This window comes from Berghia stephanieae, chromosome 12 (genome assembly GCF_034508935.2).
Source record: "Berghia stephanieae isolate SIO BIC M18660-M18661 chromosome 12, UCSD_Bste_1.3, whole genome shotgun sequence".
In the NCBI taxonomy this organism is placed as follows: Eukaryota; Metazoa; Mollusca; class Gastropoda; order Nudibranchia; family Aeolidiidae; genus Berghia; species Berghia stephanieae.
In genome coordinates, this window is record NC_088371.1 from 14,088,048 (window position 1) to 14,113,366 (window position 25,319).

The 25,319-nt window shown below is 34.7% G+C and overlaps 1 protein-coding gene across 11 annotated transcripts in view; it reads right to left on the bottom strand.

The window, feature by feature from the left end:
* Window positions 1-25,319, bottom strand: part of LOC144958118 (SWI/SNF-related matrix-associated actin-dependent regulator of chromatin subfamily E member 1-like) — a 48,594-nt gene that overhangs the window by 14,217 nt on the left and 9,058 nt on the right. For 7 of the 11 annotated variants that reach the window (XM_078889791.1, XM_078889790.1, XM_078889789.1 and 4 more), the window contains 10 exons: window positions 18,111-18,242; window positions 16,806-16,875; window positions 15,668-15,756; window positions 14,183-14,234; window positions 12,254-12,426; window positions 11,333-11,434; window positions 10,207-10,387; window positions 9,482-9,651; window positions 7,091-7,132; window positions 5,760-6,102 (listed from right to left, as the gene is read on the bottom strand). In XM_078889791.1, the coding sequence (XP_078745917.1) occupies window positions 5,760-6,102; window positions 7,091-7,132; window positions 9,482-9,651; window positions 10,207-10,387; window positions 11,333-11,434; window positions 12,254-12,426; window positions 14,183-14,234; window positions 15,668-15,756; window positions 16,806-16,875; window positions 18,111-18,242 (1,354 nt within the window). Of the gene's footprint in view, window positions 1-5,759; window positions 6,129-7,090; window positions 7,133-9,481; window positions 9,652-10,206; window positions 10,388-11,332; window positions 11,435-12,253; window positions 12,427-14,182; window positions 14,235-15,667; window positions 15,757-16,805; window positions 16,876-18,110; window positions 18,243-25,319 lie in introns of all 11 variants that reach the window. The other 4 variants (XM_078889798.1, XM_078889797.1, XM_078889796.1 and 1 more) reach the window with 2 other exon arrangements.

Sequence of the window (25,319 nt, forward strand, 5' to 3'; positions counted from 1 at the left end):
GCAAACTGTAACCTACAACAGCCATAAAGGTAACAACTACAGAAATCAACCAAAAAAAAAAAAAAAACGGTGAAAAAAAAAACACACCAGTCGCATATCATGCATCGACAATCATAATAGAATACAGAAACCAAGAATGGCATCCTTTCAAAACAAGGAGGATCAATGAAAGTAAACAGATTCTGAAAAGCTGGGTGGAAATAATGAAATACTTCCATCCATATCTTTTTAACACAATATAAGTTTGTTGAGGAATGCCCTTTAAGTGAAGGGTCCCCAAATAATGTCACATTTCTTTTTCAGCAAAGGACAAAAAAAGTAACAAAAAGAACCTACCTCGGCAGGAGAACAAACTCAAAATTTAACAATTGCGAGTGAACTGCTACCTTCACAACCATTATTTCACTTGATATAACTGATTTTAAAAAAAACAAAAATTAGTGAATGCAACCATACTTTTAACCCCTCATCACCACAGTTAGGAGGAGGAAACTGTCATGGTTTGGCCACAATGTGAGGCATGACGGTTTGTGCAGCATGGTAATGGAGGGTACCCTTGAAGGAAGAAGAGGAAGACAAAGGAAAGTTTGGATGGATAATATCAAGGAATGGACAGGAATGAAGATGGAAGAACTCTTGGAAAAGGCCAACAATAGAGAAGAATGGCGGAAAATGGTGAGAGCTGCATCCCCCGATCATCAGATCATGGGATGAATGAATGGATGAATGAATGAATGAATGAATGAATGAATGAACCATACTTTTTAAAGTATAAACTCATATATACTTTTCCGGATGACATCAATGAATTTAACAAGACCTTTAGATTGAAATAAACTGTATAGTCCATTGACCTCAATAATTTGCTTTCCAACAGAGAGATGGGAGCAAAATTAAAATCACTGACATTTTCATGATTAATTGTCCTCAAAAAGAAACTAAAGCAACCAAACTTTGAACAGAAAAAAAAAAGCTATTAAGCTCTAAAGATTTTACCCTTTAAGTCTGGAGTAAAAACTCAATACAGACGAAAAAGAAGACTAAAAACTCTCATCGAAAAACAATCAACAACAAAATTAAAAATGTCAGCCCCAAGAGGAATAAAACAACTTATACCACAGTGATATAGAGCATTAATAATGAGAAGAGATAAAATGGTCCTCGATCTCATTTCTATCATTTTGAAAAAAATGTTTCAGGGGCTCAGCCATAAGTAAAACAAAATGCTTTTTTTTTTGTTTTTGAAAGTTAAAATATGAAAAATTTTTCAACTCTTGTGTTCCATAAGACTAGTTCAAAAAACAGAAAAGAGGGAATATAATTCAATTCGACACAATTCTCGAGTTTAACCCTTTCATGTTACATGCCTGGAATTGACTTGGAATTCAGTAAGCAAGACATGTCGTGTACATTTTGAAGACAAAACAATCAGGAAAGCTAGAGGCAAAAGAAACAACAGACAACTGTATCCTGAGGGTTTTCAACGAATGGATTCTGTAAAATCAACAACCTCCTTGTGTAAAAGAATCAAAACAAAGACAAATGTTCCCCGTTTCGTATCGCCAGACCAAGAACGAACCAGTATATTCAACATTGATAAGTCAGAGCTGACAAAAATCTACAAATTTAATAAGCAAGTGTTCTCTTCTAGATGAACAAAGTCAATTATGAGACTGCAATTTTTTAAAAAGTCCCGAGCTGAGCAAGTGGAACAACCTGAGTTTTATCAAAACTGCGACTAGTCCCTAAAGTAGAGACAAATCATAGAATGCTATTAGATTTGAAGCTGATACAAGGTTTGAAAAAAAATAAAGGATAACCAAGAAGGCGTTATGTTGTGTCGGGGCTGGCAATGTAAATCAAATATATTGTGAAAGAATGAGAAAGAACAAAACATCAAATAAAGAATGTTTCCAGATCAGGACCCTTCCTCAGCCAACTAAAAAAAAAAAATCAATGCCCTTTAACTCCAAAGCTCACCAAAAATTAAAAAAAAAAGTGATGTTGGATGAGGAAGAGTTCTGGGCCAGAAACATTCCGTGGTTGACATTTCTGTTCTTATTCTTGTTTCTTTCATACTTTCTTTCAATTGTCACCGCTTCAGGTAGCTTGGTATTATTCACTCAAATAAAATGTTAGTGAGTACAAAATAAGCTGTTATGGTCCCAATTTCACAATCAGCAAGCATATCTGATGGATTACAATACAAGTCTTTTGTAATTATCATTTAATAAGATGGAGAAGGGATTAGGGGTAATAAAGGAAGAAAAAAAAAAAATGGAGGAAGGCTGTTATGAGAAACTCTTTTGCTGCAGTCCTTACTAATCTTTCCGAGCAGAGTGGTTTTCTTTTACATTAGAAATAAGGGTGTGCAAAGTTCAAACATGCATTTTTTGTTTTTACATGTAAACTATTTTGTATGGATTAATTCACACGGGTGGTTTTTATTTTCATATTTTAGTGAAAAATGAACAGCATTCATCCATCTTATATTCAAAAGTTGAAAAAAAAAAAAAAGAAGAGCAAAAACATTCTTTTGTGCATGTCATTTAACTTTAAAGCTGAAATGCAGAATTTCAAAGCTTTCTGTTAATTCTTAGCTCTAAAAATAATAAAAAAAATAATTTGTAGTTATCAAAAAGGAAAATTCAAAAAACTAAAAATAAAAGGGACAAGCATTTTTCTCTAGTAAATTGACGAGACAGTTAAATGGCCATTCATAACTCATGGCCATATAAAGAAAGAAACACTTTCAAGAATGTCAAAAATCAAAAACAAAATTAAATAGCATGCACAAAGTAGGGGATAACAAAACACGCAACAAAGTAATAAAAAAAAAAAAAAAAAAACAAAAAAAAAACAAGAACAATATTTAAAGCACCACAACAATAAACAATTGCAGCATACACAAACAAACAACAAAGAAGAATAAGGTGGATGAATAATGTCATATCAACATTCAATCAAAAAAAACTTCTAAGGGATAATAAAAACCACCACCACAACTTACGTTTTGTTTTCAAATGGGTTGAATTTTCTGCCATTTCTCCTCTTCAAAACACTGACAACAAAATCTTTCTTCGCTTTCTTTACAACAAAATCGAAAATTCAAAATTTTGAAATGGTAACAGGAAAATCAAAAGGAGCAAAATTATGAGAGTAAATAAACAAAAACCGAAGAGCAAAAGGAAGATTGCTCTTATGGAGAAAGAGATTCCAATACCAAAATTGTTGAAAAGCTGGCCTCTTGGCCTTAACTTTGCAACCATTGATCAATTCATAATAATTGTAACACGTTGCCTCAAAACAGTTTTATGTTTAGGTGAACTGGATTCTGAAAATTGACTTTTCCCTAAATTACAAAATTTAATTTGAACTCGTCCATCCTGTTCAGATGAGTGAACCCTGCTCCACGAGCCACAAAAGTCTAAAATGTTGCTATCATAGCTATTTTCACTTTTAAAAATTCAATTTTCAGAGCCTAGTTGGACCCAACATAATACTGAAGCAAGGCAGTGGGTCACAATTGCCCTTTTTCTCTCCTTCAAAAAAATCTTTTTTTTATCATCATTAGTTTGGGGTTTATATTGGATAAAAACTTTGGTTGCTAGTCTGCTTAAGAAGGCATAAATTTTTGTTAACCACAGCAAAAGAGTCTGTCAATTCAGCAATGTAAGAACGATTAAATATTTCAAAATTGAAATAAATATGCAAAATCCATTGGGAAGCTTTGCAAAGCTAAAAAAATAAAATAAAAGAACAAATAAATAAATAAATAAATAATGTGTGACATTAATTTCTAATTATTCAAAAGCCAGCTAGCTAGCTATACATAATGAATTCATTAGTGCAAATTGACTTGTGACCTTGACACCTGAACAGAATGGTACATCATGATATAAAAAATAATGCTAAACACATTGGTGAAGGGGGGAAATACTTTTTGAAAAAGTATTTGTAGACAATATAAAAATGAAACAAAGAAAATGAAAGAAAAAAAATGAGACAACACGCATGGATACGAAATAAACTTGAATGAAAAAAATAAAATAAAAGATTTTAAAAACACCCCACACTTGAACAATATAAGTGGAAAATGAGCTGGATTTTATGGAAAATGAATAAATGACAACACCCCATCTTCATGACACTTAAACACAAGTCTCTTATTTTTATTAAAAATGAAGATGAGCTTACAAATAAATAAAATATAAGAAAATAAAACCATATCCAGTCCATTGACATTTTTGAGATATCAATAACAGTTACAAATCCAATAATTGCACATTGTAATTTGGGGTCTTTTGGAGGAACATTTTCAATGCATTTGACAGGAGATAAGCAAATTATTGTCAATTTTTGGTTAAACACTATGAGACTTTCTCTGTCTAAAAACAAGCTCATTTCCCTGATACAGAATATAAAAGGACAGAAATTAAAGAGGAGAAAAACCACTTATAAATTACAAATAACAAACACATGTAGATAATAAAATAAAGAAAACGGAAGTGCACAGATAAGTTTTCTGGGTGATCATTGGTGAACTTGGGCTATGAATTACACTTATTGAATTATCGAGGCTAAAGAATTCATATGATTTAAAAATATTATTATATATTTATATATATTACTGAACAATCAATGTACATCAAGCACAATTAATAATACAATAATAGAAAAGAAATTAATACAAACATCATATCTTTCGTTTATTTTGTCTTTAGAAATTAAACGGCTTAACGATCTACCTCTATTTCTGTTCATCTTCAGGTCAGTAATATTTAAAATTCCATTGATCAAAAAACATTTGTTAATTGTAACTATGAGAGAGAGAAAAAAATGCACTCTAATAACAATGAATCATCCAGAAAACTGTACAATAAGCAATGCTCTAATTCAAACACCCGAAACATCAAAAATTTTCTTCCAACTTCATATCTTGAACAAAAACTCCCTGGTTTCTTGACGACAACCTGGCAAGCAATTACTTGACGGTATGTAAGTTAAGTGGGCTTTCCTATGTTTTTCCAAAACTCACATGTTGACTTTCTTTTTTCTTTTAAATGTCTTTAAAAGTCAAGATTTGTTCAGCATACAATGTAAGTATTTCGTGCTAACTTTTATAATGCTAAAAATGAATTACCTTTATGCATAAGAGGTTTAATACATGACCCACCACACCAAAGCACTATTATTTCAGGGTAAATAAGATGCTTAAAATTGAATCAACAATCCAAAACTTATTGAATTTTATGATACTTATTGAGGAGGATGATGAATGTAGTTTCTTCAGCTACAACTGACTAAAATTCTAATTTTCTGAACATTTTAAATTCAAATTTAATTCTTGGTATCTGATCCACCTGACATAATACTCTTTTGACACAATAGGCCATTTAAAGCCAAGTATCTTTGTAAAAAAAATTTTTTTATAATGAGACAGCCCACTTTCCCCTAAACCCCACCCATTATCAGAAAAATATTTGAGCAAACAGGTTTATTTTTAAGATATCAAAAATACAGTCAATCTAACCTGGTGTTTAAGTTAGAGCATTTTTTTTTTAATAGGGAGAGAATGTGCGAGTGAGAGAGAGAGAGAGAGAGATAAAACATTCATTTTAGGACAGATGAAAAGAATAAGAGGAACTAATATAAAGACAATATGTCGTATTTCAATTCAGCAGCAAAAAAAGCTAGATTAAAAAACAAAAACAAAGAAAAACATTGAGAAAATAGGTGGATAAACAAACAAGACTAACCTGCTCCCCTGGGTTTCTTCTCCTTCTGTGGGACAACAGACATCATTCCCTGGTCTGTGGCCATAGACTGAGTGGGCATGGTGGTGCCGTTAGGTGAAGAAGTTGGTCCCTGAGTGACTGTGGCCGGTGACGCTGAGGACATTGTTGTAGGGTCGACGACCATGCCTCCTGGTGCTGCTGCTGTTCCTGTAACTGCTTCAGGGGTCGGCGGTGGCGGACCAAGGGAAGTGGTGGTGATTGAGGAAGGGTGATGATGAAGGGTGGGGTCTGATGATGCTGATGACGATGACGACGAGGAATCTTGTGTGATGGGTACTGCTTCATGGTGAACTGGCGGAGTCGACTGGGGGGAGAGAGGTTAGGACCAATCTTTAAATAAATGATGTCATCAAAGTTTTACATTTATAACCAATCTGATTATGGGAGTCAGTAAAGAGGTGAGGATACCCATCATAACAAGAAAAAAATGATTAGTTGAGTGATATGTAATACATATATCATTGAAAATAACCAAGAATATTATAATAAATAACCCTTTTCCAGGATGTCTTATGAACAATGCTCTTCACAGAGCTTCCTTTTATTCTCCATTCATTTAAGAACGTCATTTCTTGGTTATACCCAGCATACTTTCATATCGTTCATTGCCAGTATTTCACATCTGAATCAAGTTGATTCATTTCTTATCTCACTCATTTAAACTGACAACAGATAAAAAAGAAACAAATGTCCAAGCTATTAATTTAGAAAGAAAAAATTATGCTGTAGGATATGCAAAACTTTTCTAGTTGCTTGGTCCTCCTCTTTACTGACACCAATATTTAAGGGACAAAGAAGTTAATATTTTTGTTATGTTAAAACATGACCCTTAATCAAAGTAACTTAAAATGTATGAAAAAAATTTGATATTACCATGGCTTCCACAAAAATATTTAATAACAAAAAAGGATACAAGTTAAGTCCGTTTTAAATTTTTTAACTACCTTATTTTTCAACCTCCTATCCATTAAAGTCAATATATGTTTTTAAAATAGATAATAGCAATAAATTCTTTATGTTTAAATCTGGTTCAGTGTCTTAGCAATGCTTTCATTAATTGATGGTATGGTCTAAACCATTTAATAAATTGAAGTACAATCTTTTCAGTCTGATCCCGCCCATCACAAATGTCAGGTAAAATATGTGACAACACCCATGAACAAGACCAGTCACTTTGTGAGATAACTGCCTTTTCAACTGAGCAATCAAAACCCCCTTATTTTACAAGTTTTAATTTTAAGCACTTTAGTTCTCAAGTTCTAGGCACCTTCTATAGGACCAAATATTCTCACCTCTTGCATCATGTTAAAGACCTCCACTTTGGCTGGTTGAGGCTGTGGAAGTAAATAAAACTTAATATAATATATTCTCTGAAATGTATGAAAGATACACACATCTTGACAGGAATCAAATGTTGGATCTGGCACAAACTGAATCCGACCTTATACTACTTACATGGTAAAATCTAATGGTAAGCGGTAAGGACTGTAAAATGATGCAATGACAACACTAATCATAGCAAAAATCAAATACTTAAATGAAAAAATAAGTCAACATTGACAATTACCAAGTAATACGAAAATGTGAAAATAACAAATGTGGCCGGTAGCAATGAGGTAAAAATTGTCCCCTGCATGTGGACCCCCCTCTGTCATTGTGACATAGTCACTAAGAGAGAGTGATGTGAAATACAGGGACAGGTTCAAACATCCAGCCAGAGCTGCTGGGAGAACCCAATACTGTCCAACGTTGTGGAAGAGGACCAAATGTCACATGACTGACACAAACACACACCGTGAGGTGATGGATGGGCCATCCACCCCTATTCGCCACACAGACAACCACTCTTGGAGGGAACCATGACAGTTCTCACACAAGTCTGGATGTCAACGTTGGTGGATTGGAAAATTCAAAAGTTACCTACAACCACAAATGCTGGCATACATTCCAGGTTGCATCATTGAAATAAATAATAACAATTAGTGTTTAAAAAATAATATGAACTTAGTTCAATCAAACAACTTCAAAAGCAATTTTGAGAGGATAAAAGAAATTTCCAAAAGAGCAAATGATGACAAAAGTAACTCCAAGAATATTTTCACAAATTGAAAGGTGAAAAAAACCTGACATGCTCCATACCTACAATGTGTTTCTACTTCCCTATTCTCAACCCCAACCCTATCAAGCCATCAACACACACATTCAACAGGTCAGACTGTAACCCCGCTTAAATATACCTATAGACTCTAGACTCGAAGATATTATTTACAATTTGCCAGGTTTAAGTGGGAATACAGATTTAAAACATTAAAAACATCATACAGCTACAGACACCTCCCCCCCCCCCCCCCCCCCAAAAAAAAAAAAAAAGAAGGGGGGTGAGGGGAAACGACATTGTTACAAAACAAAAAAATTGTCCCTTGCATGTGGACCCCCCTCTGTCATTGTGACATAGTCACTAAGAGAGAGTGATGTGAAATACAGGGACAGGTTCAAACATCCAGCCAGAGCTGCTGGGAGATCCCAATGATGTCCAACGTTGTGGAAGAGGACCAAATGTCACATGACACACAAACACACACCGACAGGCGATGGATGGGCCATCCACTCCTACTCGCCACACAGACAACCACTCTTGGAGGGAACCATGACAGTTCTCACACAAGTCTGGATGTCAACGTTGGTGAATTGGAAAATTCAAAATTTACCTACAACCACAAATGCTGGCATACATTCCAGGTTGCATCATTGAAATAATAATAATTAATGTTTAAAAAATAATATGAACTTAGTTCAATCAAACAACTTCAAAAGCAATTTTGAGAGGATGAAAGAAATTTCCAAAAGAGCAAATGATGACAAAAGTAACTCCAAGAATATTTTCACAAATTGAAAGGTGAAAAAAACCTGACATGCTCCATACCTACAATGTGTTTCTACTTCCCTATTCCTCCACCCCAACCCTATCAAGCCATCAACACACACATTCAACAGGTCAGACTGTAACCCCACTTAAATATACCTAAAGACGCCAAGATTTTATATACAATTTGCCAGGTATAAGAGAGAATACAGTTTTAAAACATTAAAAACATCATAAAGCTACAGAGACCCTCACCCCCCAAAAAAAAGGGGGGGGGGGGGGGGGGGGGGTGGTGAAGGGGACATGACAATGATTGGATATTAAAACAAAAAATGATGTGAGTTACAGTTAAAACACATTGAGTAATTGTTACAAAAGTAAAAATTGTTCCCTGCATGTGGACCCCCCTCTGTCATTGTGACATAGCCACTAAGAGAGAGTGATGTGAAATACAGGGACAGGTTCAAACATCCAGCCAGAGCTGCTGGGAGATCCCGATGATGTCCAACGTTGTGGAAGAGGACCAAATGTCACATGACTGACACAAACACACACCGTGAGGTGATGGATGGGCCATCCACTCCTACTCGCCACACAGACAACCACACTTGGAGGGAACCATGAGAGTTCTCACACAAGTCTGGATGTCAACGTTGGTGGATTGGAAGAATGGGAAAATCACAAGACACAAATTAAACTTTTTAACAATCAACAGCCTTATCATCTTTAACCACAATTAAACAAAGAGTAAAAACAATGGTAGAGAAAAAATTGTTAATGAATTACAAATGATAAGATAGTTGCACTGAGAAAAGCTTACCCCACTGACTCCATCGACTTCCATGGCTCCTGGTCCATCTTGCAGCAATCCTGAATGATCTCCGTTAACTGTTGGCATAGGCGATATTCCTTCAGATACTCCGTTAACAACTGGCGTTACAACTTCACCACCACTTTCAACAGTGCCGGAAACGGCATTCTCATTGCTCTCTGGGTAAAATAATGATTTAACAATTTGTCAAGCTGTTGTCAGAATTATACTGATAATCAACTAAAATTTGTCCTAAAGGGGAGATCACCAATATAAATATCTAAACAAGTGTGTAGGAAAGGTACCAGACAAAGCAAGAAAGAAAAATACAATCCCCCAAAAAAATCAATCTACCTGACCAATATGCCCACTACCGTATTAATAAAATGTCAAACAAAACAGAATTTCATTTTGATAATGATAAGAGACAACCCCCCAGAGGGTTTGTTCTCTGACCATCCCCAGTCCAACAAAACCCTTCCCCAAGCTGCTTCACACTACCCCATCTACCCTCATATTCAAGACGAGATGCCATATGTAGGATTCTTGGAAGAGGATGGAGAAAAAAAAAAAAAAAGAAAAAAAAAAAAAAAAGAAAAAAAGAAAGATGAAAAACCCCAAGAGAGGAGGAATCGCATAATAGACTGGACCAAGATAGTTGAGAATAGATTGCCTCTAGTCTGATCCAAATTGAGAAAGGCTCCTACGATGATGATGATGATGAACCCATTTACCTGAGGACAGCTCTGGCTGCTGAGTTTGCTGTTTGCGTTGATCCTCTTGATGCTGATGTTGCATGGCTACCATCTGTTGCTGCTGATGCTGTTGATGTCTGATCTTTAACTCTTCCTTGACTGCTTTAGCAACCATAGAATTAAACATTTCATCCGTGATTTGAGGCTTGTTTTCGCAAACCTGATGATAAAAAGATTAGAATTTTGTTTTGTTTAGAAATCTGATAGTAAATCAATGATTAATAATATTAATAATAATAATAACAACAACAGAAAATACACCTCAATCAGATAAGACCTTCAATTTTAAGTTTCTCCCAATGTTCAATTGGCATTTGAAGGAGAGCTATTTAAGTGATTCGACCCTGTGGACGAGAATACTCGCAAACCTAAGCCACACCCACAGCCCACTGATGAATATATTCGCAAAACGTACTGGCTGGCTGTAGACAAAGATCCTAAGTTTAAATTTTACTTAATTCGTTTTATTTATTTGAAATTCACTTTGGGAAGGTTTATTATTCCTTTCACAGCATCCACTGTGAAGAAAATGAGCAAAATTGATTCTGTTTGTGGTTTGTAACATTGTTCTGATCTTCTTGGTGAAAAATAAGGGGGAGTGGGAGGGATTCGTCTCTATTTTCAAAAAGATGATTTTATCTGATGCTTAACACTTTATATACTAATACTACATAATATTTTCAAAATGACTATCATTTTGTTATATTTGTTTACTGGCAGAAATCAAATGTATGGTCTTATGATTATTTTTTTTCACCTTTCTGGTAAAAAAAAAATATTGTTGTTTCAACTTTCAATCTAATGCATTAACAATTTATTCCAGAATGATATGCAAAAACAAAAAACAAAATCCACCCATTGTAATGATTTATTTTTTTCTTTCTGAATTTATTAAATACTAAGCTAGCACTAAAAATGGCTCAGGATTGAGTAAGGACTGCTCATGTTCGAATCAATTAAAGTACATTTCCATCAGAGCGGCATTATTGATGTATGTTGCTCATCAAAGCGCATATGGTACTCATGTCAATACAGCATGTCCCAACATTTCGAATTGATATTGTAATTAAAATCATAGATATTCAAAAGTGAACACATCTCCAACCTTTTTCAGATCTTGATGAAAAGCCTCGCTGGCCTCTGTAAACTTCCTCTTTTTCTGTTCATGTTTCTCCTCAATCTGATGCAGTTCACCCTCCAACTTTTTCTGGAAATGACAAAAAAATACATATTTATATAACCAGGGTAAATAAAAATTGGTTAAGAATCTATATTTCTTTTAAGTTTCAAATAAAATTACCCATTAATTTGATGACAGTACACAGCCCTTTTTAAGGCCCATTGAGCAGGATTTTATTACAAAGAGAGAAACAATTGCTTGCCATCCCATAGGACACTGGTCTCTCACTAAGTATTTCTGGATGGATCTAACACAACCAGCAAACCTAACACAGCTGAAAATATCTCACTCAAAATGGGATCAGACCAGTCCCCCTTCTTATTACTCAATTGCTCTATTAACTGAGTTATCAGGACCCCTTTGGTGACAATAGTCACATACAATGTTAAATAATCAGTCATGCTGCATATTAACTCACTCAATCCTAGAGATTTTTGCTGCTTTACAAAATTGGAAAAAATATTTTTAAAATGAGCATGCACATAGATAGTTTTATTCAACTACCATTAACATGTAAAAACTAAAACCGTTACGCCTATAATTTGTCTCAGAAAAATGTAATAAGCAGGCTTGGGGTAAAAGTAACCCAGGGTATACTACGGATATAGTCGGTGTTAGGGTTGAGTGAGTTAAAAAGCAAAAGATCATTTAAAAGGGGAAGAAAATTATATTTAAAAGCCCAAAATATGAATAATATACCAAATAACAGAAAAGATTTGGAAAAGATGGAAAACATGTCAAAAAATCTCCAGCAAGGGGCATTCGTTAAAAAAAATAAAAGAATAAATGGTAAAATGGCCATGAATATTCTTATCATTAAATAAAAGTCAAAGTACAAGAACTCACCTGATGCATGGTTAGTGATTGAACTTGCCTCTTCAATACACTCATACGTTGTTCTGTGACCACGCTGCGGACATCTGGCACCACTGTATCGCTGAAGATGTCGTTAATGAGCCGATGGTTGCGTAGGTACCTGGCCTGAGCAATGTGCTTGGCAGCAAAGCAGTCATCACCATCTGAAATAAGATGAAGCAACCATTTAATTTGCAATAACATAACATCTTTGCACATGCCGACTTACCTTTGCGCCACCATATCAAACAATACACACAACACTTTTAAAAAAATTTTAACCCTATGTTGTCAAGCACTGTGTCGTTAACTAGCTGAAGTCACACTCTATATTATATTGCAATCTCTCTTTTTTAAAAAAACACAAACACTCACAGTGGTTTGTTTTTTTTCCCCCATCACAGAGAGATCCTAACCAAGAGAGAGCGACAAAAACCAAGTCATCTCACGCCAGAACAGGTCTGAGCAAATAATATAAGGATAAAGAGACACAGAAATGCTAGGGGAAAAGAAGACCCTACCTGTAGCCCCTCTGCCCGCTGAGCTAAATGAAAAAGTATCTTAATTTCACAAGAACACATCAAATGAGACTTTCAAATGATAAAGCATTTCCCATATTCTCAGAACCAAAAGTCCTGTTTTAAAATATTAAAAGATTTTTCGACAAACCACAGACATGATTTTTGAAATAAATTAGTGCAGTATAAGAAAGGAAAGAGATAAGAGACAATGTATTACTCTTACTTAAGTTAGAAAAAGAGAGATGCCAAATAAGCAAGTCATTTATAAGACGACTTGGTAATTCCAGCTATAGTAATATTAGTATAGGCTTAGGCTTCCGAACAATTAAGTACAGGCACCTCTAAAATCATATCATAGCCTTATGTCCATACTTTAAAACTAACTTAACAGCAATTGTTTTTCCAACATAATCAATCCAATTAATTCCTCACATCTTTATTGATGCTCGACAGCTCAGAATTTTGAGCCACAAATTCTGAACCACATACATTGCGATCATTGTGTGTGAGAGCATAATTAAACTTTCAATAAAAGAATGTAACAAAGTTAAAAGGTCAATAACTATGTGACGACCTTTAAATAAGATTTTTTTTAATTTTTAAATTACGGAGATGTAAAGTCATTCATTGAGAAAATTTCTCACCAGTCCCGTGTAAAATCCAAATATGGGAAAATGAAGGAATCGAAGTCAACAGTGACAGACAGTGAATAGCGTGAATGCTAGAGTGAAACACTGGCAGAAAACTAATTTGCAGGGGAGTTAATTACTACTATGTTTATATTTAGGTACCCAATCAGTGAAGAAACGGTCAACCAGTTCATTTACAACATGAGGCAATCAAGACATATTAGTTCTATCTAGTTCTAGTAGCAATCGTATAACTTTTGATTTGAAGAAAGTGTCTACATAACGTAATGTCTAAAGACATTCGCATTTTACTTTTTCATAATTTTACTCTCTACCATGTAAATGCGGTCAATTTTGGCTTAGACGAAACAGTGAAATTTATCGCTCAGTGACTCAGTTAAAGTGGCTGCCTTTGAGATCATGACAGGTTGGAAAGTGAAAAAATAATTTCACGAAAAATACACCGGCTTGAGTTCAGATACGACAATTCCAAAAAGCGTCACTTAACCGTAGCAATGCATCGACCGTATAAACAACTCATGGGATGCGAGGCGCTCTGGAATATTCCCAATTATGTTACGTTCTCACAAATTCTTTCTTTCCTAATTCTTTCTTTTTTTTAATAGTTGAATTTCACAAATCGACTGATTTCAAATTGACTGAGATTTCACCGGTTTAAATTATGGGCTTAAAAAAACTTTTAAAAAAAGAACGTGTTGGGGAAAGAAAAGAAAGACTAGTAAGGTAAAGAAGAAAGAAATACAACTTACCGTCATCCTCCTCAGTAGGCAAAATGTTGATACGATTAGACTCTTTGGCGTTCTGCATGAAATAAATAAGGGAAGGGGATAATGATCACAGGACATTCTTAAATTCTGACAACGGGGGTAAAAATATGACAGATAAAAAAAAATTTTTTAATAAAAAGAAAAGGGGAAAACAGTTTTTGAAAATCTCAATGAGTGATCAACATATACAAACTCAATAATAACAAATCATTTGCTGCCATAAGTAGAATAGAAATCATACTAGACAAAACACACACTTCCAAATGGGGAAATGACACACCAATGCAAACAATCTGTCATCAAAGATGGCACAAGTGTCGACATTATGATTCAATACCAAAATAACTCAACATTCACAAAAAACAACATCACTCCAAACTTCACAACAACTTTTGACTAAAAAAATACCATAGAAGAAATCAATCTCATACACAAGTTTTGATAGAGGACGATACAATGACAAACACACTGTACTATAGTCAATATCTCCTCTCACCCAGCAAAATTTCTTGATTACCAATGTTATTATTGGAAGGGGGGAAGGGGGGAGAGTACATTCTGATAAATGATGCGTGAGGAGGCAAAAAAAAAAAAAAATAAAAAAAAAACATTTTTAAAAAATAGGCCAATGTGTTAGCAAAGCAAAGCCAAGCAAAAAATGAAATTAAGCGAAGCAAAATAAATGAATGAAGGAACTAATAAATGAATAATTAATTTTAAGATCAAAATCTCAACATAATGGTGATAATTATGATTACAATTCATTAAGACCAATATTTGCCAGCAAAGCAATTGTTAAGATGGGGTGGGGTAGATGGAATGAGAAACATTATTTCATAACAAAAAAGAAAACATCATTAATTGCAATATATAAATAAAAGTTCCTATTGGTTCAAATCCAAATGAAAACATGAAATCTTTTAACATTGCTTTGCTAGCATCATGGCCAAAAACTCAAATAAAACAATTTCTAAGTGACAACAAAATATAAGAGAAATAAACTATCCACTTCAATTTCTTTTATTTTCAATTTTTTAAAAATACAAATAACAAAATAATTTTTTTAATAAAAAAAAAAGTTCTTTTTGCTACCTACAATAAATATGGAAAATAGGAATAAATCGAAAAATAAAACTTAAAAAAAAAATTATCTTAATGGGTTAAATTGGAATGATGGTATGAAAACAAAATTAAGATATATTTTTTTTGCTTCACTCAACAGGGTAAAAATACACTATGCAGAGAATGGTGACCTGATGAATAAAATTCCTGCCCTCCATGCGACTCATTCATGCCACATTGAGAGTGGATCATTTCACTTTGGACACCAATAGGTGATGAGGGATGATAAAATATACAACAAATCTTCTGATGCTGCATGGCCGCGATAAACAGCTAGGAGATATTGTGATGTAAACAAAAAAGGTAAAGAGATCTACGAAATGTATTTTATTGTAGGCTACTAACAGTCTTGTGGTGGTGGTGGTGAGTAGAGGTGGGTGGAGGTCTCTCAGGTCGGATGACTGGGTCATCGTCATCTACTGCTTCTCTCTCCGCTGGCAGGAAAAACAAAACAGAGTGATAATGTTACTACAGACGAAAAAAGTTATTTTTAAATGTAAATTTGTCTTACACTGAAATGTAGATAAACAGTTCACAGCCCAACAACTGTTTGTAGTAAAGGTCTGCAAGACGTATGTTGGCCATAATAAATGATTACAAACAACCATGGAACAAGTTTGGTGAAAAGGATAGCTTTCGCCATGAGATAAAAAGGATAGGTCAAATACAAATAGGCCTTAGCAGGATTCCAAATAACGCATTCTGGGCATACTTCAAACTTTTTATGGACAATATATATTCTGCCATACCCTGAAGATACATATGTGACCCCTCGTATCAAAACGGTATTATGTCGGGATGGACCAGATGCTAAAAAGTCATATTATAGTTAAACTGGTCATAAATATTAAACGGTATTTAGCACAATAAAATATGATATTCCTTCTCCCCTATAAAGCATATAAACTCAACGTAAGCATGATATTTCTGGCTACAAATTACATTTTCAGCATCTTAGTCATCCTGACTTAATACCGTTTTGAGACGAGGGGTCACATATTTTAAAAATTAACTTCAAAAACGTGTCCTTCAAATATGGATCGCACATTTTAAGTCCCAGGTACAAGATGAGGGTAATCTTTATTTATCAATATTTGATGGGACGAGTTTTTTTTTTTTTAATTTTTTTCCAAGAGTACGGCAGCATTGTTCAAGCCACATGATTCATATGCCATGTCAATCTATAATATAAATAGTTTTGTTCCATTGTTTTCAGCTTTAAACTGAAATATGCGATCATGATTTTTAATCGCTTCTCTTCTGCTGAATGTAACAAAAGCTAGTAAAGAGCTACAAATAAATTTTTAAAAACCTTTGATAAACATGAAAAGATCTACGAAAATTCCATAATGTAATCCTAATTGCTAAGAAATGAATATAATTTTATGAAAATATGAAAAAAGGCCAAAACAGCCCCCCCCCAAAAAAAAAAACCCAATAAACTAGGAGCAATGAGATATCAACTCTACTCTATTACACCCACCTTTGGCTGCTACCCAAGCCTGGTAGACCGGAGAGTTATGATAAGCTTTGAGTGCTTCTGTATACTGGGCCTGAAATGGTGAGGAGAAATATGCACCTAGCTAGAAAGCAAAGTCAGACCTTCGTGTTACATATTGTTTGTTTGTTTTTAAGGGTTTTACGGCGCTTGCAACACATTTAGGTTATATCAGCGCCAGTAAAAAGGAAGAAAATGGGATAGTAAAAAGTTATATAATTACAATTAAAGCACCAAAGAAAAAGTAAGACATAGGGGAACTAGGAACATATAGGGATCAGATGTAGATTCCAAGAGCATACCACCAATGTACTTAGTTTGAGATGACCTATAAGTCTCATCCGGACACAAGCACAAAATCCAACAAAGAGGAATACACTCAAATGCTTACATTATACATTGAAAATAACAAATATAATAATACATAAGAGAGAGATAATTTACAAGGAAAAAAACATCATCTCCCAAAACAATAACTATGCATTTGACTGTTTCCCTCCGAGCTAGGACTCTGGCCAGGGCCAGGACAAAACCAAGTAATCTCATTCCAAGACAAAGACAGAAAGCATGTTGGAAAACAGATATAAGGGGATAGAAGACACAGTATGGACCCCCCTGCCCACTAGTGACATAGCTGACTCCAGAAAAAGGAGAGAAAAAAAAGTTTCAAATCAAACTAACTCTAAAATATTTCTAACAATTATTTTTAAAAGTAAAGCAAGCCATTGGTCTGAAACAACTGTTGGGTTGTTGCCTGCTAACGGGGCAATGTCCTAAATCTATTTTGTAAGAATAACGCAATTCTTTTCCACCTTTTATTTAACTTGATTATATATCTAAAGATTTACTCACAGAATCAAACTTTGCCCTTAATACAAGAAGAATATGAAATGCTTTAGCTCAAAATTACAAACCAACATTGAATTACACAATACCACATCATTTCCTTTTTGTTTTATTTACATTTGACTGAGTGATGTCAAAATTCATTACATAAATGAGTCATTTCATTTTTTATCAACATAAATACATAAGGGCCTCAATATTCACAAAAAAGATAAAAATCCAGATTTCCAAAGAAAATTTAAAAAAATTTATACAACAAAATCACAAGTTGTGAAATAACCAGAATTAAAACTTGTGATAGTCAGCTAAAACTTTTACATCCTTGAGAAGAAAGCTGAATGCATTGCACGCCTCAATAAAAAGAAAAAGGCTATTTTACAAACACCAGAACAGAGCATCGGAATCGTTTTAACTGAAATACAATCATTAATTAGCATCGCTTACCTTTTCAACTTCATATTCATCCTGGTACTCCTGTTTGTCTGCATCCGACAAATCCCTCCACATCTGTCCAATAATCTTGCCAATCTCCCATAGCTTGAGGTCTGGATTCTGAGCTTTTACTTGTTCCCACACCTGTGTTGTTTGCAAATCAATGGTGGATGGATGGTATGGTTGTGGATGGATGGATGAAAGGGTGGGACATGGAGGGTAAAAAAGGTGAAGAATAACACGACTGGTTCTGGTATCTTAGGTGGTGACAATACCAAAGATCCCATCAAGGACATTGCCAAGTCGAAGTCAATGAATAATTGCCAATGAATAACTCGAATTGATCGTAGGATTAGCTGCCATTAGTGATATATTAGTAGGAAAATAATTGGGGCCAAAACAAAAGACAGGAACCTGATAAATCTAAGAATGATTTAAAACTTGCACCTGAAGGAAGGAATTGTTTAAAAGCACCAACATGACAGGTTGAGATGGGACACGGGCCAGTTCACCCTATTCAGACAATGTAGATCATAAACTATAAATTTGAATTTCAATACAATTTATTGAGAAGCAGTCCAAAATGTGTCGCGTAGCACTTTCAAAAGTTGAAAGTGTAATTACAACATATGGTGGTTGTAGTGGTGGTGGTAGGGATAAAGATGGGGTGGTGGGAGGGATGATGATGTGATGGTTGAAGTAGAAGTGGTGGTAGGGATGATGATGTGGTGGTGGTTGCAGTAGGGATGTTGGTGTGGTGGTGGTTGTTTGTTTTTAAGGGTTTTACAGCACTTGCTAAACATTAAGGTCATATCAACGCCAGTAAAAAGGAAGAAAATGAGATAGTAATAAGTTCCAGAATACAATTAAAGCACTCAAGAAAAGGTGAGGCAAGGGGGAATTGGTTCAAATATAGGAAACAGATGTAGATTCCAAGAGCACAACATCAAAGTACTTAGTTTGAGATCACCTAAATGTCTCATCCTGACGTTAAGCACAGGTCCCCACTCAAATGTCTACATATCATATATAACATGTAAACGAAACATAACACTGAGCATAACTGAGATGATTTACAAAAAAAATATCATCTCCCAAAACTAACTATTTGACTATTTCCCTTTCAGCCAGGGTATCTGGCCTGGGCCAGAACAAATCCAAGTAATCTCATTCCAAGACAAAGACAGAAAGCAAGTTGGAAAATAGATATAAGGGGATAGAAGACACAGTAAGTACCTCTCTGTCAACTACGGGAGGGCAGGAACCCCATCCAGTGGTGGTGGTGGTTGTAGTTGTAAGGATGATACAGTGCTGGTGGTTGTAGTAGTTGTAATGGGTGATATAGTGGTGGTGGTGGTTGTAGTAGTTGTAGGGGTGATATAGTGGTGGTGGTTGTAGTAGTTGTAGGGGTGATATCGTGGTGGTGGTTGTAGTAGTTGCAGGGGTGATATAGTGGTGGTGGTTGTAGTAGTTGTAAGGGTGATATAGTGGAGGTGGTTGTAGTAGTAGTGGTGGTAAGGATGATAATATGGTAGAGGATTGTAGTGGCAGTGATAGAGATGATGATGTGGTGGTGATTGCAGTAGTCGTTGTAGGGATGATGATGTGGTGGTGGTTGTAGTTGTAGTGGTGGTAGGAATGATGATGTGGTGGTGGTTGTAATAGTAGTGGTAAGGATGTTGAGGTAGTGGTTGTGGTGAGTCTTTTTCATAATTTTTTTTTATTAATTGAAAGGGAGGCTTTTACTTTTATTATCACTGGAGAGAAGGGGAAAAAAAAAAAGTAAACCTGGAAATTGCTGATGAAAGAGCAAAATTAAAATTCTTCTTGGCATATGTAAAAGACACTCAATATACACAAAGTTCCCAACAGCTACAAACACCAACTAAAAAAAAAAAAAGAGAGGGAGAGAAAACAGAAGTAAAAAAAGAAGCATGAATTGCAAATTACTTATGTATGCTGTGACCAAGAAGAAAGGCGGACATTCGATTTTTGACCAAAAAAATATAAAAAATAAAACCCATCTCCAAAGAAGGAACACTACTGGTTTCAAAATTAAGGATAGACTAGACAACATCACGTAATAGGTAATATAATACTAAATTAGTATTAGTCTAATTTTTCTTGTTCATTGCATAAGGTAATTGACAAAATTCCTTAAGTTTTTCATTTATATTTAATCCAGAGAGCTACAATTAAAATAGAAATAATGCCGTATGTAAGAACCAGAATAAGAAAATGGAAAGTCATAAAAAATGTAATATTTCCAGAAATTCTGCAAGCTAAGAAAAGAGTAATTCACATCTCAGAATTCAAATGTGATATTTCACTAGCCATAATCAAGTCACATAATTTATGACAGGAATACAAGGTGAAGTAAAGGAAGTGAAAATGAATATTTTTTTTACACACCATAAACCTGATTTTGGTATAGTATTATGGATTAACACTAAGAAAAATGTTTAAGAATATATGTATAAGCTGATTCATGATCGTAATAATTAAAAATATTAGATGATTGATAAAGTTAAAGCCATAGCTAATTGCATAAATGTTTAGCTATAAGAGGAACGGAAAGAAAGACAAAACTCCATTAATTAGAAGTTGACAGTACCATTGAAGAACATCTATCTCTAGAGGCTAAAACATATCTGATGACATATCTAAAACTTTACACAAAATAATTATCATTTGTAATACATATTTTTACAACAGGCTAGAAAGCACTGATTATATTAATATACAAATCAAAATGCAACGTGGGAAAAAAAAAAAAAAAGAAAAGATAAAGCTCTGTCAACAGCATAACTACACAATATGGTGAAAAAAAATGAAGCGATAAGCAATACTGAAAACATTGTAGTAAATAAATGATGAACAATGAATAAATTGTGTGTAAATAATGAACATGAACTTTAAATTGAATGGTGTTAGTGATCAACAGGGCAGCATGATTGCAGAGTAATTGTATTCGTTCTAACTATGATACAAAACAGTGGTACACATCATAAATGTCATTAAAACTATCAACAGATTGAAAATTTGCATGGAAAATTAATATTTTTTAAATAAAAAAAAATCAAAATCAAAGCATTATTATTTACATAAAGGCTACGTGAATCACATTACCAGAGAAAAAATATATATGAATATATAAATATATGTGCAGCACTGTTATAGTATTCACCACCATCAGCGAGAGAAGCAAGTTGTTATGAGTATTAACTGCTCCGAATATGCAAAGCAACAGAATATGATGATGAAAGCAGAGTGTTAATCAGGAGGTGGGTGATAAAATGAGAATGGAGGATAAAAAAAAAGTCGGTATGTTGACACACACACAATATACCAAATCATCACCTACATCGTCATTGCTACCATTATCAACATTGATATCATCACTATTATCATCATTGACTGTGTGTGCAGTAACGTATTTTTAAGATAAATCAATCAGCTCTAATAATTTAAAACCTTTTGAAAAAAAACAAAAAAAGAGAGAGAGAAGAAAAAACAATGACATTCGATAATAGATGAAAATACATGGTTTCCAACAAAGTTAATCTGAGACATAATCTTAAAAGATGTACGCATTACAAACCCCCATTCCTTGCAGACATCTTAGTGCAATAATTTTACACATCAATCTTCCTTTATAACTTCCTGACCAACAGCATTCAAAAGCTGTATTCAAATCTGGACATAGAATTTACAGAAATTCACTACCTCATACAGAAAAGAAAGAACATAACTATCAATTTCATAATAGGAGAGGAAACTATTGAGTGAGCTAAAAATATGAAGTGAGAATTAAACTGAATATAATCTGACAATTCTAATAACTTGCCTGAAATCTTACTTATGATTACCGACAAATGATGTCAGAATTTCAAATATTGAAAGAAAAGAAAATATCAGTAAGCATAAATAAAAACCTTTACCAGTTATTTGAAATTTAAGAAATATTTGTCAAAACAATACTGACTACACAATACCCAATCACTATAATTTTTTTTTTTATTAATGCTCCCACATCAGTATCGATTTTTTAAAAAGTGTTCCTGTATGAGCCTATTTTATATAATACCAAATAAAAACAAACTAAAAGGAAATACTATAATGATTATGTCTTGTGCAGCTTCGTGGTATAACGCTCGACTTCTGATATGCAAGTCCTTGGTTCCAGTCCTGTCGGAGTGACAGAGTCCTAGGAAAAGGACCTTTAACAACATTCTATCACTACGCCCATGGGTAAAATAAATTACTAGTCCATAAAAGTATGTCTGGAAAATAACATTGTAATAGCGTCTAGATGTCTTGTCTTGTCCTATATGCTGCATGGTAAGTGCCTAAACGCCCAGTCTCAGTGCAAAGTTTGCCCAAATGGACGACGACTATTTCCCTGCGAAATATCATTCTAAACTGATGACAAATTTTGCCTTGGTGTCAATAGACAACCATCCATCTCGTAAGTTTTATTTTCTCTCCTCTTTCTTCCATGAATTTTACTCCAGTATGCCTGTCATAACCAGATTACCAAAATCACGATGGGCTATAAAATGTTTTCTTTAACAATAGACCTATCCATCCATTATAACATCATATGTCATTGAGCAAACTCAGTGACAGGATAAATGCCAATGACAGCAAATAGTGCCACCTGTTTTTAGTCCCTTATGCTTGCACTTTAGGCATGTTGCAATGCTAGATTCAAACAAGAATGAATTTGTGAATAATGATACTGCAAGTGTACTCTTGCTACAAAGAGAATCCCAGTATGACATAGAAATCCTTTTGGATAAGTACATCAAGGTCAGAGAAGCACATTGAGCACTTTTAAAAAAAAGTGCAACACCATATACAGTAAAGAGGGCAAAAACAATGTCAGAGAAAGGGGTAGGGCCTCCTTTGAATCAAATTCACACAGTTCAGCATTTACGAGTTCCCTAATGACCAATATGAAATTTCTAGATACAGCGACTAAACTAAAAAAAAATGCTAAATAAAAGAGTCCCTACACACCAACTTATCCTATTTTATGACAACTTGGTCCTTAACCGTCACCAATGCCATACAATGACCACAGCACTCATTACACCTTGTCATGGTAAACTTTCTGTTACAGAAGAGCACTCCAATAATCTTTATGGAAAATAATGAAATTCTTTGTGTGGAGAGAGAGAGAGAGAGAGAGAGAGAGAGAGAGAGAGAGAGAGAGAGAGAGAGAGAGAGAGAGAGAGAGAGAGAGAGAGAGAGAGAGAGAGAGAGAGAGAGAGAGAGAGAGGAGAGAGTGAAAGAAATGACAAAGATAAGATAGACAGTCAGGGTGGATGAGAGAGTGCAAAATAAATTGATGCACCTAAGAAAGAAAAGAGTCAGAGAGAAGAAGTTATAGTAAAGAAGAGATAGTATATGATAGAGAAGAGAGCATTTGTGTTTCAAATTATAAGGTAATTTCAGAAGGCAAAGGAGGATGACGAGCAAAGATTTCAAGAGGACTAGATAAATTGAAAGACTTTTAATGGCATAGAGCAAGATCAGTGCGACTATGTGGTTAGTGATGACAGCTTGATCGAAGGTCAGAGTGAGTCGCGGAGCATAGTGAGCACAATTTAGTATCAGGGAAAATGAGTACGGCCGTAAGGTGATTGAAAAGAAACGTGACAGCGTATGTTCGTCTAAGAGAGTGCTGTGAGGGAGTAAAGGCTGAGAGAGAGAGAGAGAGAGAAAGAGAGAGAGAGAGAGAGAGAGAGAGAGAGAGAGAGAGAGAGAGCGAGAGAATCTTGTGAAAAGAAATTACAAAATTATCAATTAGACAGTCACTGGTTGGTGCTAGTGACCGGTTGCATAAATCTAAATTGCTGTTTTCCCACCCCTAAGAAAAAAATCCCCAATGAGTAAAAGTTCATCTCAGTTAAAGAAGCAGATAGTATATTTTTGTATCTAGAAAGAGGCCCTATTTTTGTGTTTGCAACAATTTTACTTTAAGGTCATTTCAGCATAAGGCAAAGGAGGATGACGAGCCAAAATATTTCAAAGAGGACTATGATAAATTGAAATAGTCCTTTTGACCCTCATGGCTCATAGAGCCAAAGTTCATCCCAGTGCGACTATGTGGTCTAGTGGTATGACACTCGCTTTCTGATCGGAAGGTCCTGAGTTCGAGCCTCGCTCGGCGCATAGTTGAGTCTACTCACATTCTCTCACCGTACTCAGGTGTAAAATGAGTACCTGGCCGTTTACAGCGTTGTCTCTGTCCCAAAAATTTGTAATATCGCCTGACAGGCGTCATGTCTCGTCCTACATGTTATGTGTTGCTGTTGGCCAGGGACCCCTTGTAAAGCGCTTTGAGCACGTTGAGTGGATATTGCGCTATATAAAAGCTCAAGTCTTTTGTTTTTTTCTGCAGCATTAAACTGAAATGAACAATAACTTGCCACCCTTTGCATAGAACAATTAGGACCTTGTGTTTGGACTTTTCACCAAACCTTATGGATCTTGATAACAAATCAATGACCTGTCAGGAGGCAAGTGTTCCATCAACTGAGCTGCCAGCCTCTTATTCCCCCCTCCCCCCCCTCCTCCCATTCTCAGGATCTCTATATCAATGAATAAGTGATAAGAACAACCTTTCCAGAAAAACAAAACAATAATGAACTGAAGTCATTCTACCAACATTCATTGCTATTATTTTCCTTCTTTTGTTTTGCTTTGTGTGCACGCAGAAAGCTAATCAAATGGGACTGGAATCCTGGAGGAGAGCAGCCATCATCTATATTTTCAATGAATAACAATGCATTTACATCAAGAAGACATGAAAGCGGTGTTATGTTAGATGAGGAGCAGCAGCATGCAAAAAACATGGCAATCATAACATGATTGTTAGAGGTCTAAGTCTAATCTAAACCCCGTGTTATTTCAGAAACAGCCTGATTCATCCACAAATTCTAATCAGATAATAAAAAACAGGAGAACTTATTTAATTGGTATTTAAAAAAAAAACAAAAATTTTTTCCAAAAAAAAACCAACAGATACAATAAAAGTTTCCATGCATCAACTATCATCCATCAATAAAAAGTAGGTAAGCAGAAGCAACACAGTGCGACACAACACAAAGACTCAATTCTTAAAATTCATTTTTCTTGGAACAGAATAAGTGTTATGAACTCGATATCGTACGATTATTGAGAAATAATGGAAGAGGAATAAGCAGGTATGAG